This window comes from Lagenorhynchus albirostris, chromosome 4, assembly GCF_949774975.1.
Source record: "Lagenorhynchus albirostris chromosome 4, mLagAlb1.1, whole genome shotgun sequence".
Classification (NCBI taxonomy): Eukaryota; Metazoa; Chordata; class Mammalia; order Artiodactyla; family Delphinidae; genus Lagenorhynchus; species Lagenorhynchus albirostris.
This window is the reverse complement of record NC_083098.1, coordinates 8,757,933-8,772,109: the sequence shown is the minus strand read 5'-3', so window position 1 is coordinate 8,772,109 and position 14,177 is coordinate 8,757,933. Positions and strand designations below refer to the sequence as shown.

The 14,177-nt window shown below is 41.0% G+C and overlaps 1 protein-coding gene across 2 annotated transcripts in view; it reads left to right on the top strand.

The window, feature by feature from the left end:
* FAM13A (family with sequence similarity 13 member A) overlaps positions 1 to 14,177 on the top strand; it is a 335,740-nt gene that overhangs the window by 108,413 nt on the left and 213,150 nt on the right. For both annotated transcript variants that reach the window (XM_060147573.1, XM_060147574.1), the window contains one exon: positions 8,632 to 8,785. In XM_060147573.1, coding sequence (XP_060003556.1) covers positions 8,654 to 8,785 — 132 coding nt within the window. In that variant the 5' untranslated portion in view covers positions 8,632 to 8,653. The remainder of the gene's footprint in view (positions 1 to 8,631; positions 8,786 to 14,177) is intronic.

Sequence of the window (14,177 nt, the reverse complement as noted above, 5' to 3'; positions counted from 1 at the left end):
AGAATCCTTGGAAACTGTAAATATTACCCTATTTGGTGAAAAAGGGGGACTTTACAGTTGTAATTAAGATAGAGATCTTCAGATAAAGGGATTGTCTTAGATTATTTCAGTGGGTATTAAATGCAATCACATGTATTCTTATAGGAAGGGGGCAGAAGGGGCTTGGCCATGTACACAGAGGAGAAAACCATGTGAACATGGCGTAGAGAGAAATTTAAGGTGTCGGCCTTGATTGAAGATTGAAGTGATGCAGCCACAGCTAAGTAATGCTGTCGCCATAATCTCCCCCTTGAGCCTCTGTGGAGTGTGCGGCCTTTTGCTCACCTTAATTTCTGTTACTCTTCTGGCCTCCAGAACTGTGATAGAATAAATTTCTGTTTCAAGCCACCCAATTTGTCCCAGTTCTGTTGCATCAGCCATAGGAAACGAATACAGATGGATATTCATTGATACATCATTGTTGCTTTTTTAATGCATTTCACTGATTACTCAGTCAGATTAAGTATCTTTTCATAAGATTCTTGACTGTCCAAGTGTTTTCTTCTGAGTTTTTCAATTTGTCTTTTGTCTCTTTTTTAAAAAAAAAAAGATAAGAAAATTACTCAGTTTCTTATTGATTAGTAAACATACTTTAGATACTCGGATCACTAATGCTATGTCAGTTGTCCATGTTACTGAAGAGATATTTCTTTTCTTCCAATCTATAGCTTGTCTTTCTACCTTATATAGAGTATCTTCTGCATTCAGAAGCTTTTTATACCGTTTCTTTTAAATTATGGAAACTTTTAAACATACCCAAAAGAAGAGAGACTAGTATAATGCATCTTCAATGTACATAATCTTCAACAATTATCAGCATTTTTTCCCAGAATTATTTATCTTTTCCTTTAGGTTGTGTGCCTTTTGTGCATTACCTAAGAAATCCTTAAATAAAGACTGTGTTGCTGTTATTTGTGTAACTGAGTATTTCTGTCATGGTAAAACACTCATTCTTTTTGTGATAACACTTGTTCTTTCTAGCTTTTTCTTTTTTTTTAACACTTTTATTGGAGTATAATTGCTTTACAATGGTGCATTCGTTTCTGCTTTATAACAAAGTAAATCAGCTATACATATATATATATATATATCCATCCCCATATCTCCTCTATCTTGCGTCTCCCTCCCACCCTCCCTATCCCACTCCTCTAGGTGGTCACAAAGCACCGAGCTGATCTCCCTGTGATATGAAATTGCTTCCCACTAGCTATCTATTTTACATTTGGTAGTGTATATATGTCCATGCCACTCTCTCACTTCATCCCAGTTTATCCTTCCCCGGCCCCATGTCCTCAAGTCCATTCTCTACATCTTTGTCTTTATTCCTGTCCTGCCCCTAGGTTCCTCAGAAACTTTTTTTTTTTTTTTAGATTCCATATATATGTGTTAGCATATGGTATATGTTTTTCTCTTTCTGACTTCCTCCACTCTGTATGACAGACTCTAGGTCCATCCAGCTCACTACAAATAATTCAATTTTGTTTCTTTTTATGGCTGAGTAATATTCCATTGTATATATGTGCCACATCTTCTTTATCCATTCATCAGTCGATGGACACTTAGGTTGCTTCCATGTCCTGGCTATTGTACATAGAGCTGCAATGAACATTGTGCTACATGACTCTTTTTGAATTATGGTTTTCTCAGGGTATATGCCCAGTAGTGGGATTGCTGGGTCATATGGTAGTTCTATTTGTAGTTTTTTAAGGAACCTCCATACTGTTCTCCATAGTGGCTGTATCAGTTTACATTCCCACCAACAGTGCAAGAGGCTTCCCTTTTCTCCACACGCTCTTCAGCATTTATTGTTGGTAGATTTCTTGATGATGGCCATTCTGACTTGTGTGAGGTGACACTTCATTGTTGTTTTGATTTGCATCTCTCTAATGATTACTGATGTTGAGCATCCTTTCATGTGTCTGTTGGCAATCTATATATCTTCTTTGGAGAAATGTCTATTTTGGCCTTCTGCCAATTTTTGGATTGAATTGTTTGGTTTCTTTTGATATTGAGCTGTATGAGCTTCTTATAAATTTTGGAGATTAATCCTTTGCCAGTTGCTTCATTTGCAAATATTTTCTCCCAGTCTGAGGGTTGTCTTTTCGTCTTGTTTATGTGTTCCTTTGCTGTGCAAAAGCTTTTAAGTTTCATTAGGTTCCATTTGTTTATTTTTGTTTTTATTTCCATTACTCTAGGAGGTGAGTCAAAAAGGATCTTGCTGTGATGTATGTCACAGTGTTCTGCCTATGTTTTCCTCTAAGAGTTTGATAGTGTCTGGCCTTACATTTAGGTCTTTAATCCATTTTGAGTTTATTTTTTTGTATGGTGTTAGGGAGCATTCTAATTTCATTCTTTTACATGTAGCTGTCCAGTTTTCCCAGCACCACTTATTGAAGAGGCTGTCTTTTCTCCATTGTATATTCTTGCCTCCTTAATCAAAGATGAGGTGACCATATGTGTGTGGGTTTATCTCTGGGCTTTCTATCCTGTTCCATTGATCTTGATTTCTGTTTATGTGCCAGTACTATACTGTCTTGATTACTGTAGCTTTGCAGTATAGTCTGAAGTCAAGGAGCCTGATTCCTCCAGCTCCGTTTTTCTTCCTCAAGATTGCTTTGGCTATTCGGGGTCTTTTGTGTTTCCATACACATTGTGAAATTTTTTTTCTAGTTCTGTGAATAATAATGCCATTTGTAGTTTGATACAGATTGCATTTAATCTGTAGATTGCTTTGGGTAGTATAGTCATTTTCACAATGTTGATTCTTCCAATTCAAGAACATGGTATATCTCTCCATTTGTCTGTATCATCTTTAATTTCTTTCATCAGTGTCTTATAGTTTTCTACATACAGGTCTTTTGTCTCCTTAGGTAGGTTTATTCCTAGGTATTTTATTCTTTTTGTTGAAATGATAAATGAAAGTGTTTCCTTAATTTCGCCTTCAGATTTTCCATCATTAGTGTATAGGAATGCAAGAGATTTCTGTGCATTAATGTATCCTGCTACTTTACCAAATTCATTGCTTAGCTCAAGTAGTTTGCTGGTAGCATCTTTAGGATTCTCTATGTATAGTATTATGTCATCTGCAAACAGTGACAGCTTTACTTCTTCTTTTCCAATTTGGATTCCTTTTCTTTATTTTTCTTCTCTGATTGCTGTTGCTAAAACTTCCAAAACTATGTTGAATAATAGTGGTGAGAGTGGACAACGTTGTCGTCTTCCTGATCTTAGAGGCAGTGGTTTCAGTTTTTCACCATTGAGAGTGATGTTGGCTGTGGGTTTGTCATATATGGCCTTTATTATGTTGAAGTAAGTTCCCTCTATGCCTACTTTCTGGAGTGTTTTCATCATAAGTGGGTGTTGAATTTTGTCAAAAGCTTTTTCTCCATCTATTGAGATGATCATATGGTTTTTCTCCTTCAATTTGTTAATATGGTTTATCACTTTGATTAATTTCTGTGTATTGAAGAATTCTTGCATTCGTGGGGTAAACCCCACTTGACCGTGATATATGATCCTTGTAATGTGCTGTTGGATTCAGTGTTCTAGTATTTTGTTGAGAATTTTTGCATCTATGTTCATCAGTGATATTGGGCTGTAGTTTTCTTTCTTTGTGACATCTTTGTTTGGTTTTGGTATCAGGGTGATGGTGGCCTCGTAGAATGAGTTTGGCAGTGTTTCTCCCTCTGCTATATTTTGGAAAAGTTTGAGAAGGATAGGTGTTAGATCTTCTCCAAATGTTTGACAGAATCACCTGTGAAGCCATCTGGTCCTGGGCTTTTGTTTGTTGGAAGATTTTTAATCACAGTCTCAATTTCAGTGCTTGTGATTGGTCTGTTTACATTTTCTATTTCTTCCTAGTTCAGTCTCAGAAGGTTGTACGTTTCTAAGAATTTGTCCATTTCTTTCAGGTTGTCCATTTTATTGGCATATAGTTGCTTGTAAGAATTTCTCATGATCCTTTGTATTTCTGCATTGCCTGTTGTTACTTCACCTTCTTCACTTGTAATTCCACTGATTTCAGTCTTCTCCGTTGTTTCTTGATGAGTCTGGCTAAAGGTTTCTTACCTTTGTTTATCTTCTCAAAGAACCAGCTTTTAGTATTATTCATCTTTGCTGTTGTTTTCTTCATTTATTTCGATCTGACCTTTATGATTTCTTTCCTTCTGCTAACTTTGGGGTTTTTTAGTTCTTCTTTCTCTAATTGCTTTAGGTGTAATGTTAGGTTGTTAATTTGAGATGTTTCTTGTTTCTTGAGGTAGGATTGTATTGCTATAAACTTCCCTCTTAGAACTGCTTTTGCTGCATCCCATAGGTTTTGGGTCATCATGTTTTCATTGTCATTTGTTCCTAGGTATTTTTTGATATTCTCTATGATTTCTTCAGTGATCTCTTGGTTATTTAGTAGTGTATTGTTTAGCCTCCATGTGTTTGTATTTTTTACAGACTTCTTCCTGTTACTGATATCTGGTCTCCTAATGTTGTGGTCAGAAAAGATACTTGATAAGATTTCAATTTTGTTAAATTTACCAAGGCTTGATTTGTGACCCAGGATATGATCTATCCTGGAGAATGTTCCATGAGCACTTGAGAAGAAAGTGTATTCTGTTGTTTGTGGATGGAATGTCCTATAAATATCAATTAAGTCCATCTTGTTTAGTGTATCATTTAAAGCTTGTGTTTCCTTACTTATTTTCATTTTGGATGATCTGTCCATTGGTGAAAGTGGGGTGATAAAGTCCCCTACTATGATTGTGTTACTGTCATTTTCCCCTTTTATGGCTGTTAGCATTTGCCATATGTATTGAGGTACTCCTATGTTGGGTGCATAAATATTTAAAATTGTTATATCGTCTTCTTGGATTGATCCCTTGATCGTTATGTAGTGTCCTTCTTTGTCTCTTGTATAGTCTATATTTTAAAGACCATTTTGTCTTTAAAACAAAATATGAGAATTGCTACTCCAGCTTTCTTTTGATTTCCATGTGCATGGAATATCTTTTTCCATCCCCTCACTTTCTGTCTGTATGTGTCCCTAGTTTTGAAGTGGGTCTCTGGTAGACTGCATATATATGGGTCTTGTTTTTTTATCCATTCAACCAGTCTGTGTCTTTTGGTTGGAGCACTTAGTCCATTTACATTTAAGGTAGTTATCGATATGTATGTTCCTGTTACCATTTTTTTAATTGTTTTGGGTTTGTCATTGTAGGTCTTTTCCTTTTCTTGTGTTCCCTACCTAGAGAAGTTCCTATAGCATTTGTTTTAAAGCTGGTTTGTTGGTGCTGAATTCTCTTAGCTTCTGCTTGTCTGTAAAGGTTTAAATTTCTCCATCTAATCTGAATGAGATCCTTGCTGGGTAGTGTAATCTTGGTTGCAGGTTTTCCCCTTTCATCACTTTAAATTTGTCCTGCCACTCCCTTCTGGCTTGCAGAGTTTCTGCTGGAAGATCAGCTGTTAAGCTTATGGCAATTCCCTTGTATGTTATTTTTCCCTTGCTGCTTTTAATAATTTTTCTTCATATTAGATTTTTGATAGTTTGATTAATATGTGTCTTGGCATGTCTCTCCTTGGATTTATCCTGTATGGGACTCTCTGCACTTCCCGGACCTGATTGACTATTTCCTTTCCCGTATCAGGGAAGTTTTCAACTATAATTTCTTCAAATATTTTCTGTCCCTTTTCCTCTTCTTCTTCTGGGGCCCCTAGAATTCGAATGTTGGTGCGTTTAATGTTGTCCCAGAGGTCTCTGAGACTGTCCTCAATTCTTTTCATTCTTTTTTCTTCATTCTGCTCTGCAGTAGTTATTTCCACTATTTTATCTTCCAGGTCACTTATCCGTTCTTCTGCCTCAGTTATTCTGCTATTGATTCCTTCTAGAGAATTTTTAAGTTAATTTATTGTGTTGTTCATCATTGTTTGTTTGCTCTTTAGTTCTTCTAGGTTCTTGTTAAATGTTTCTTGCATTTTCTCTATTCTATTTCCAAGATTTTGGATCATCTTTACTATCATTACTCTGAATTCTTTTTCAGGTAGACTGCCTGTATCCTCTTCATTTGTTTGGTCTGATGGGGTTTTACCTTGTTCCTTCATCAGCTGTGTGTTTCTCTGTCTTCTCATTTTGCTTAACTTAGTGTGTTTGGGGTCTCCTTTTTGCAGGCTGCAAGTTCGTAGTTCCCATTGTTTTTGGTATCTCCCCCTTAGTGGCTAAGGTTGGTTCAGTGGGTTGTGTAGGCTTCCTGGTGGAGGGGACTTGTGCTTGTGTTCTGGTGGATGAGGCTGGATCTTGTCTTTCTGGTGGGGAGGATCACGTCGGTGGTGTGTTTTGGGGTGTCTGTGGCCTTATTGTGATTTTAGGCAACCTCTGTGCTTAATGGGTGGGGTTGGGTTGCTGTCTTGCTCATTGTTTAGCATGGGGTGTCCAGCACTGTAGCTTGCTGGTCGTTGAGTGGAGCTGGGTCTTAGTGTTGAGCTGGAGATCTCTGGGAGAGCTTTCACTGTTTGATATTACGTGGAGCCGGGAGGTCTCTGGTGGACCAGTGTCCTGATCTTGGCTCTCCCAACTCAGAGGCACAGGCCTGACACCTGGCTGAAGACCCTGTCAGCCACATGGCTCAGAAGAAAAGGGAGGAAAAAGGAAAGAAAGAAAGAAAGAAAAATAAAAACTAAATATTATTAAAAATTTTTAAGAAGTAAAGGAAAGGAAAAGAGAGCCACCAAACCAAAAAACAAATCCACCAATGATAACAAGCGCTAAAAACTCTACTAAAGAAAAGAAAAAGGACAGACAGACCCTAGGACAAATAGTAAAAGCAAAGCTGTACAGACAAAATTACACAAAGAAGCATACACATACACACCCACAAAAAGAGAAATAGGTAAATTATATATACATATCTATATATTAAAAGAAAAAAAGGAAGAGAGCAACCAAATTAATAACCAAATCTACCAATGATGATAAACTCTAAATACTAAACTAAGATAAACGTAAGACTAGAAACAAATTAGGTGCCAAAAGGAAACCCCAAGTCTACAGTTGCTCCCAAAGTCCACCTCCTGAATTTGGGTTGCCTCGTTGTCTATTCATGTATTCCACAGATGCAGGGTACATGAAGTTGATTGTGGAGATTTAATCCGCTGCTGCTGAGGCTGTTGGGAGAGATTTCCCTTTCTTTGTTTGCACAGCTCTTGGGGTTCAACTTTGGATTTGGCCTTGCGTCTACGTGTAGGTGGCCGGAGGGCGTCTGTTCTTCGCTCAGACAGGACGGGGTTAAAGGAGCTGCTGATTCGGAGGCTCTGGCTCACTCAGGCTGGGGGGAGGGAGGGGCACGGAGTGCGGGGCGGGCCTGCGGCGGCAGAGGCCAGCGTGACGTTGCCGCAGCCTGAGGTGCGCCGTGTGTTCTCCCGGGGAAGTTGTCCCTGGATCCCGGGACCCTGGCAGTGGCGGGCTGCACAGGCTCCCCGGAAGGGGGTTGTGGAGAGTGACCTGTGCTCGCACACAGGCCCGTTGGTGGCGGCAGCAGCAGCCGTAGCGTCTCATGCCCGTTTCTGGGGTCCGCGCTGTTAGCCGCGCTCGCGCCCGTCTCTGGAGCTCCTTTAAGCGGTGCTCTTAATCCCCTCTCCTCGCGCACCAGGAAACAGAGGCAAGAAAAAGTCTCTCGCCTCTTCGGCAGGTCCAGACTTTTCCCCGGACTCCCTCCTGGCTAGCCGTGGCGCACTAACGCCCTGCAGGCTGTGCTCACGCCGCCAACCCCAGTTCTCTCCCTGCGCTCCGACCATAGCCGGAGCCTCAGCTCCCAGCCCCGCCCGCCCCGGCGGGGTAGCAGACAAGCCTCTCGGGCTGGTGAGTGCCGGGTCGGCACCGTTCCTCTGTGCGGGAATCTCCCCGCTTTGCCCTCCGCACCCCTGTTGCTGTGCTCTCCTCCGCGGCTCCGAAGCTTTCCCCCTCCGCAACCCGCAGTCTCCGCCCGCGAAGGGGCTGCTAGTGTGTGGAAACTTTTCCTCCTTCACAGCTCCCCCCCCACCCCCCACACTGGTGCGGGTCCCGTCCCTATTCTTTTGTCTCTGTTTTATTTTATTTTTCGCGCTACCCAGGTACGTGGTGAGTTTCTTGCCTTTTGGGAGGTCTGAGGTCTTCTGCCAGCGTTCAGTAGGTGTTCTGTAGGAGCTGTTCCACGTGTAGACGTATTTCTGATGTATTTGTCGGGAGGAAGGTGATCTCCACGTCTTACTCCTCCGCCATCTTGAAGGTCTCTCTCTAGCTTTTACTTTGTTATAAATGTTACTTTATATGCAGCAATTTCTAATATGTATAAAGCATTATCGATTGCACTCATGTTAACCTGTGCCCTCTTCCTGAGCAACATGTACTTTTCTTATTCAGCACAAGTTATTAATTCAGATCTTGGGAACTTGCCAGTTGTCCCAGCAACATCCTGTGTGTCACCATAGAACTTACTTAAAATCCTGTGTGTATTTATAGGAAGGCTGATCCATCGTTCAGGAAAGGTCAAAGTATAAACCTGAGTCGGCTGTGCTGCCAGTTGTGTTTTTACAAAGTAATTCCTCTCAATTTTTTCCCCTTATTTCTAGTGTGTCTCCTGGGCTTGAAGGCATGAAAGAGCAAGACCTCTGCAACAAGATAATGGCTAAAATATTAGAAAATTATAATACCCTGTTTGAAGTGGAGTATGTAGAAAATGATAACCAGAGGTGTGAAAACCGAGCGAGGCTCATCATAGTAAAAGTAAGTAACTTTGGTGTTTAATTTTCAGTATTGCTCTATTTTTAATGGAAGGTATTTTATTTAATCATTCTCTGTTATAAATATTCCTTATGGATATACCTTCAGATTAGTATTCCTACGTTGAATTCTTTTTACGAAATCTATTCTTTGTATCAAGTGTTTGTTAAACTGATATATATTCTTCTAAGATTGGAGAATGATTGTGGATTGATGTTTCCTTACTGCTATAAAATCATCTCAAAAGCACTTACATGAGCCCAGAGGTATGGTCAGTTGGGTGCACCTGGTGTTAATAGCAGGGATACGTGCTGAGGTCTGTGTCCAGCAGTGTTAGGTTACCAAGTAGACTGTGGATTCCTGCAGACAGTATTACTATGTCTTTTTGTCTCTTTTGTTCCTGGCACGCTTCCAAGTTCAACTTGCGACTGTAAGTCCCCTATATGTGGTCCTTGGTAACTGCCACCAGTAAAGGAGGCTAGTTTTAAAACCTATAGAGGAATCTTGACAATACTATCTAAATCTTTTTATCATTGGCTGATAATTTATAACATATCTTTTACACATTAGGTTAATGCATGTCGTTCTCTAAAGATTTACAACTGGGAGTCAGAGGATAAACATCCAAAGCCAGTCCTTCAGGTAGGGACTAGAGGGAAGGCGTCTTATTTCTTTCTCATTCATATTGAGGTGAATCTTGATGGAACTGATACGGGAGGTTCCTTCAGGAGGTTTCCTGAGACTTATCACATTGACGGACCACACTATACTCTTGTTGGTTCATATGGCATTTGGTTTGGGCACTGAAGGGCTGTTTTCATTTCTTCTTCCAGTTGAGGCATGACTTTGAAGAAGAAATGAAAGGTAAGCGGTATCGTGTAGCACCCAACCAAAACAGCAAAGACCGAAATGAGGTTTTCTTAACTAGGGCTCATGTGTGAATACAACAGACTCCCTATAGGGGACAGCGTACTATGAGAGGAATGCATTTGACAAGAATCTTGCCAACCTGATAAAGAGAACTTTAAACTGAACTCTGAGGAAAAGGAAGAACAATGCTCAGATAAAATGAGCTACTTTGGAGAATATCACGTGTAGCATAAAGTGGAGGTAATGTGGTAGCTGAGAAAATATCAGTGATTCACAAGAGAATATTAAAACAAAGTAACTTGTATCAGTTTTTCTATGAAAAATTAAAATAATTTTCTAAATAGAAAAAAATCTACCTTAAATATGTTTATCTGACTCCTATAGTGCTTTGCAAAGGGTCTCTTTTTAAAATATTAAAAAGTGACTGACTTTGTTTCAGCTCTATCACGGATAAACGCTTTTTAACACATATACGTTTTAACTAGGGCTGATAAGATAATATGGTAAACCTAAAATAGAATGAAAATAGATAAATATCATCTCCTAAGCAAGACAAACTTGCTGAGATACACATAATCACTAGAATACACCAACAGGAGCTTACATGCTGTACAAATAAACACCTGTTGAGATCTGTGGAAGCGTGCCCTGCATGGAAATCCTTGAGCTACTAGGTTTAAGCATGAGAGTACAAGATACATAAACTAAAAACACTGAGGGAGTCAAATGCAGATGTCTTAGGTGGATGAATATGACTGCTACTCTCTTAATGCAAGGTTCAAATCTGGCCTAGAGGCAGATAAATGTCATCATTGGGAACTCCATGTCTATACTCTGAAGCATCATTCTGTTAAAGCAGCATACTTAATGCGGTTGTCTTTTTTTGTGTGTGGTGCGCGGGCCTCTCACTGTTGTGGCCTCTCCCGTTGCGGAGCACAGGCTCCGGACGCACAGGCTCAGCGGCCATGGATCACGGGCCCAGCCGCTCCACGGCATGTGGGATCTTCCCGGACCGGGGCACGCACCCGTGTCCCCTGCATTGGCAGGCGGACTCTCAACCACTGCGCCACCAGGGAAGCCCTTAATGCGGTTTTTTTTACTGATCTTGCTGATAGTCTTACCTCTGAGATGCTAAATAATGCAACAAGGAAGCATGGTTTTCTGGACCTAATTATAACCAATAAGGATTGAATGGAAGTTATGGAAATTAGTTTAATGGGATGTACCAGGGCCATTTTAAGATCCATAACAATAAAGAATGTGCTAGCCATGGTTAGATATGTAAACCTGGACATTGTTTAGAAAGATTTTTCTAAAATTCCTAAGATCGTAGAAACATTAGAGATAAGCCAAAAGGAAGCTGGATTGAAAAGGGACTGGGAGGTTCACTAGGATATCATTAACATACTGAAAAATAGGAAGAATGGAAGAGCAGCTAAGAAAAACAAGGTGTCATTCTTGTGAGCTCAGCTTTTAGAAGGATGTATACAGAAAGAGTCAACAGGCACGGAAGAAGTGATAAATACACTACAGTGACAGAGACTCGAAATATCTGAGCTGAGAATAACCTGAGGCTCATAAAACGTACTGAGACAGAGAAAAGGGCTTTTAAAGGGAAAGAGTACTAAACCTATCCACTGACACACGTCTGTGTGCCCCAGTGTAGGAGCCCAAGTGTTGGATGACATTCTCATGCTACCCTTGTGGGCTAAATGAAAATTGGGGACCCAGACAAATACAGATTTGGTTGCATTTGGACCAGGATGAAGAACTTTGACCAGAGGGTTGGAACATAGATTGCTGTTCAGTTCAGGGGAGGTCTCTACATTTGTTTGTGTCATTCTCAGGATTTTAATCACTGGCTTGAACGAGCACATACTTAGCACTGTTGTGAGGGAAATAAAGCTGGAAGAATAGGTCAGATACTGGATGGCTGGATACGTAGACCAACAAATGGTGTGTGTGTATAGCCCTTTCCCTATTCTTTCTTGCTGTAAAAAAAAAACCCCCAAACCCAGTTGTATTTGGGTCTGCAGCAGTGTGCTTAGGTCAGACGGGCCCCAACAGATGGATGAGTCATAAATGGTCTATAATACTATCCTCTTTACTCAGTGATTGACTTAAAGGTCGGCTGTGACCCAGTTCGGGCCAAGGAGATGTAAGGGAAAGTGTGCTGGGGGCAGAGGGCTCTGGGAAATATTTTCATTCCTGATTACCAAAAAGAGAATGATTTAAGAGATCAGAGCTGTGGTTGCCTCTGGGTGGGGTTCGGGGTGGCAGCAGTGGTGATGACTGACGAAGAAGTACCCCAGGGAGCCCTCTGGGGTGATGAAAATGTTCTCAATAGGGAAGTGGGTTATATGGGTGTATGCATTTGTCAAAACTCTTTCAACTGTACACCTAAAATTTATGCATTTTACTGTATGTAAATTATTATTTAAATTTTAATAAAAAAGAGAGTAGGCCTCTGGGTCAACATGCCCCTGCTCCCATCCTGCTATCAGATGTTCTCATATGAAAGCAGAATGCGGGGCGCTGCCACCATCACCTTTTGCCCTTGATGAATGTACCACTGACACACTGAGGTTGGCAGCTAAAGGAGGAAAAAGACTCAGTTCCTCATCGTTGCTCATCTGCTGAGCCAACCCTCAACACACATACCTCTGGACTTATAGTTATGAGAGGGAAATAAATGTCATCATAGGATAAACTACTTTTAGTGCAGTAGTCTGTTTGTTGCAACAGAAGCATCACATCTGATGGAATCAGTATAATTGGAAAGTCCTCTACTTAGGTCCATGGTCAAGAGAAGACCAAAATTAATTCATAATAGTTCAATTAAAATATGCATGGATTTTAGTTAACTTCTAACACAGTGTGAAATGTCAGTGTGATGTGATTGCCAAAAAAACAAACTGATTGATTCACTGAGTATACTGAGTAATACTTAGAATAAAGAATGTATGTCTCCCTGCACTTGGTGTAGATCAGGCAGCATCTGTAGCATTAGATCTGATTCTGAGTACTACGTTCACCCTCTCCTGACAATCACCACTGGTCGTCACTTATTCTCACTAAATATGTATCTGCCTGGGTGACTGTCTTTTACTTCAGTTCCCATACTGCTGATGACTTCTAACTCATAACTCCTAGCCTCAACCTACTGGCAGAGCAACAGAGCCATATTTCTCACTACCCATGAAAAACCATGTGGTGCCTGAAATTGCTCACGCTCACGACATCATCACCAAAACTTTGTCTACGTTCTACCCTCTCCAACCTTAGTTTGCCGGCCACCGGTCTGCCAAGCTGGAAGCCTTAGTTTGCCCTTAACTCCTCCACCTTTACCATTCCCGCTGGGACTCACATTCTGCCTTAGACATGGCTCTTGAAACGGGTGTCTTGTGTCCACCCCACCCCCCAATGCTTTAGATTAGGCCCTTATGACAGCCACACAATTTCAAGCTGTTCTCCCACCTCTAGACTCACCCTCTCTCCATCTCCTTTCTACCAGTGATAGAATGATGTTCCCCCAAAACAAACCTGATCATAGCATAGTCTTGACTGAAGTAAGCAAACCGTTTGCTGTTATTGTTTTGCTCTCCCCCACTTTTGCTGACAATATACAATCAAAACTTATTTTCTTGGAATTTAGGCCCCTTATGCTCTGTCCACAAGCCAAACTTTCCCCATTACATGCTTGAATAAATTTTGAATTGTTCTTATCTTCCTATTTCTCTGGCCTGTCTTCCATCTCCTTTGAGGTCTCTTCCTTCTGAGTCAGATTTAAACATTATTTCCTAGGTTCATTCTTAGGCCTTCAGTCTAGAGCTCTCCTTGGCAAACCCTACATCTATATCTAACTACCTAATGCTCACCTGTACCTGCATGTCCTGTGGATTGTCTCATCATCTTTCCTTGCCCTTGAAGATCACCTGTTCATTCTGCTGCTTAAGTATCTCATAAATCTCTCCCACCCTCACTGGTGCTTCCTCATAGCCTCTCATCCAGGCAGGAGAATTCTACACCTGGCCCATTATCACATGTACCTGGTGACCCAGACGGAGTCAGAACACTCAAGACAGGGCTCTAAAACCTGTATTTTAAAAGGCTTCCTTGGAGATTGGTTCAAGATGGTGGAGTAGAAGGACATGCTCTCACTCCCTCTTTCGAGAACACCAGAATCACAACTAACTGCTGAACAGTCATCAACAGGAAGACACTGGAACTCACCATAAAGCCACCCCACATGCAAAGACAAAGAAGCCGCAATGGGATGGTAGGAGCGGTGCTATCACAATAAAATCAAATCCCATAATCGTTGTGTGGGTGACTCACAAACAGGAGAACACTTATACCACAGAAATCCACCCAGTGGAGTGAAGGTTCTGAGCCACACGTCAGGCTCCCCAACCTGGGGGTCTGACAACAGGAGGAGGAATTCCTAGGGAATCAGACTTTGAAGGCTAGCGGGATTTGATTGCAGGACTTCGGCAGGACTGGGGGAAACAGAGACTCCACTCTT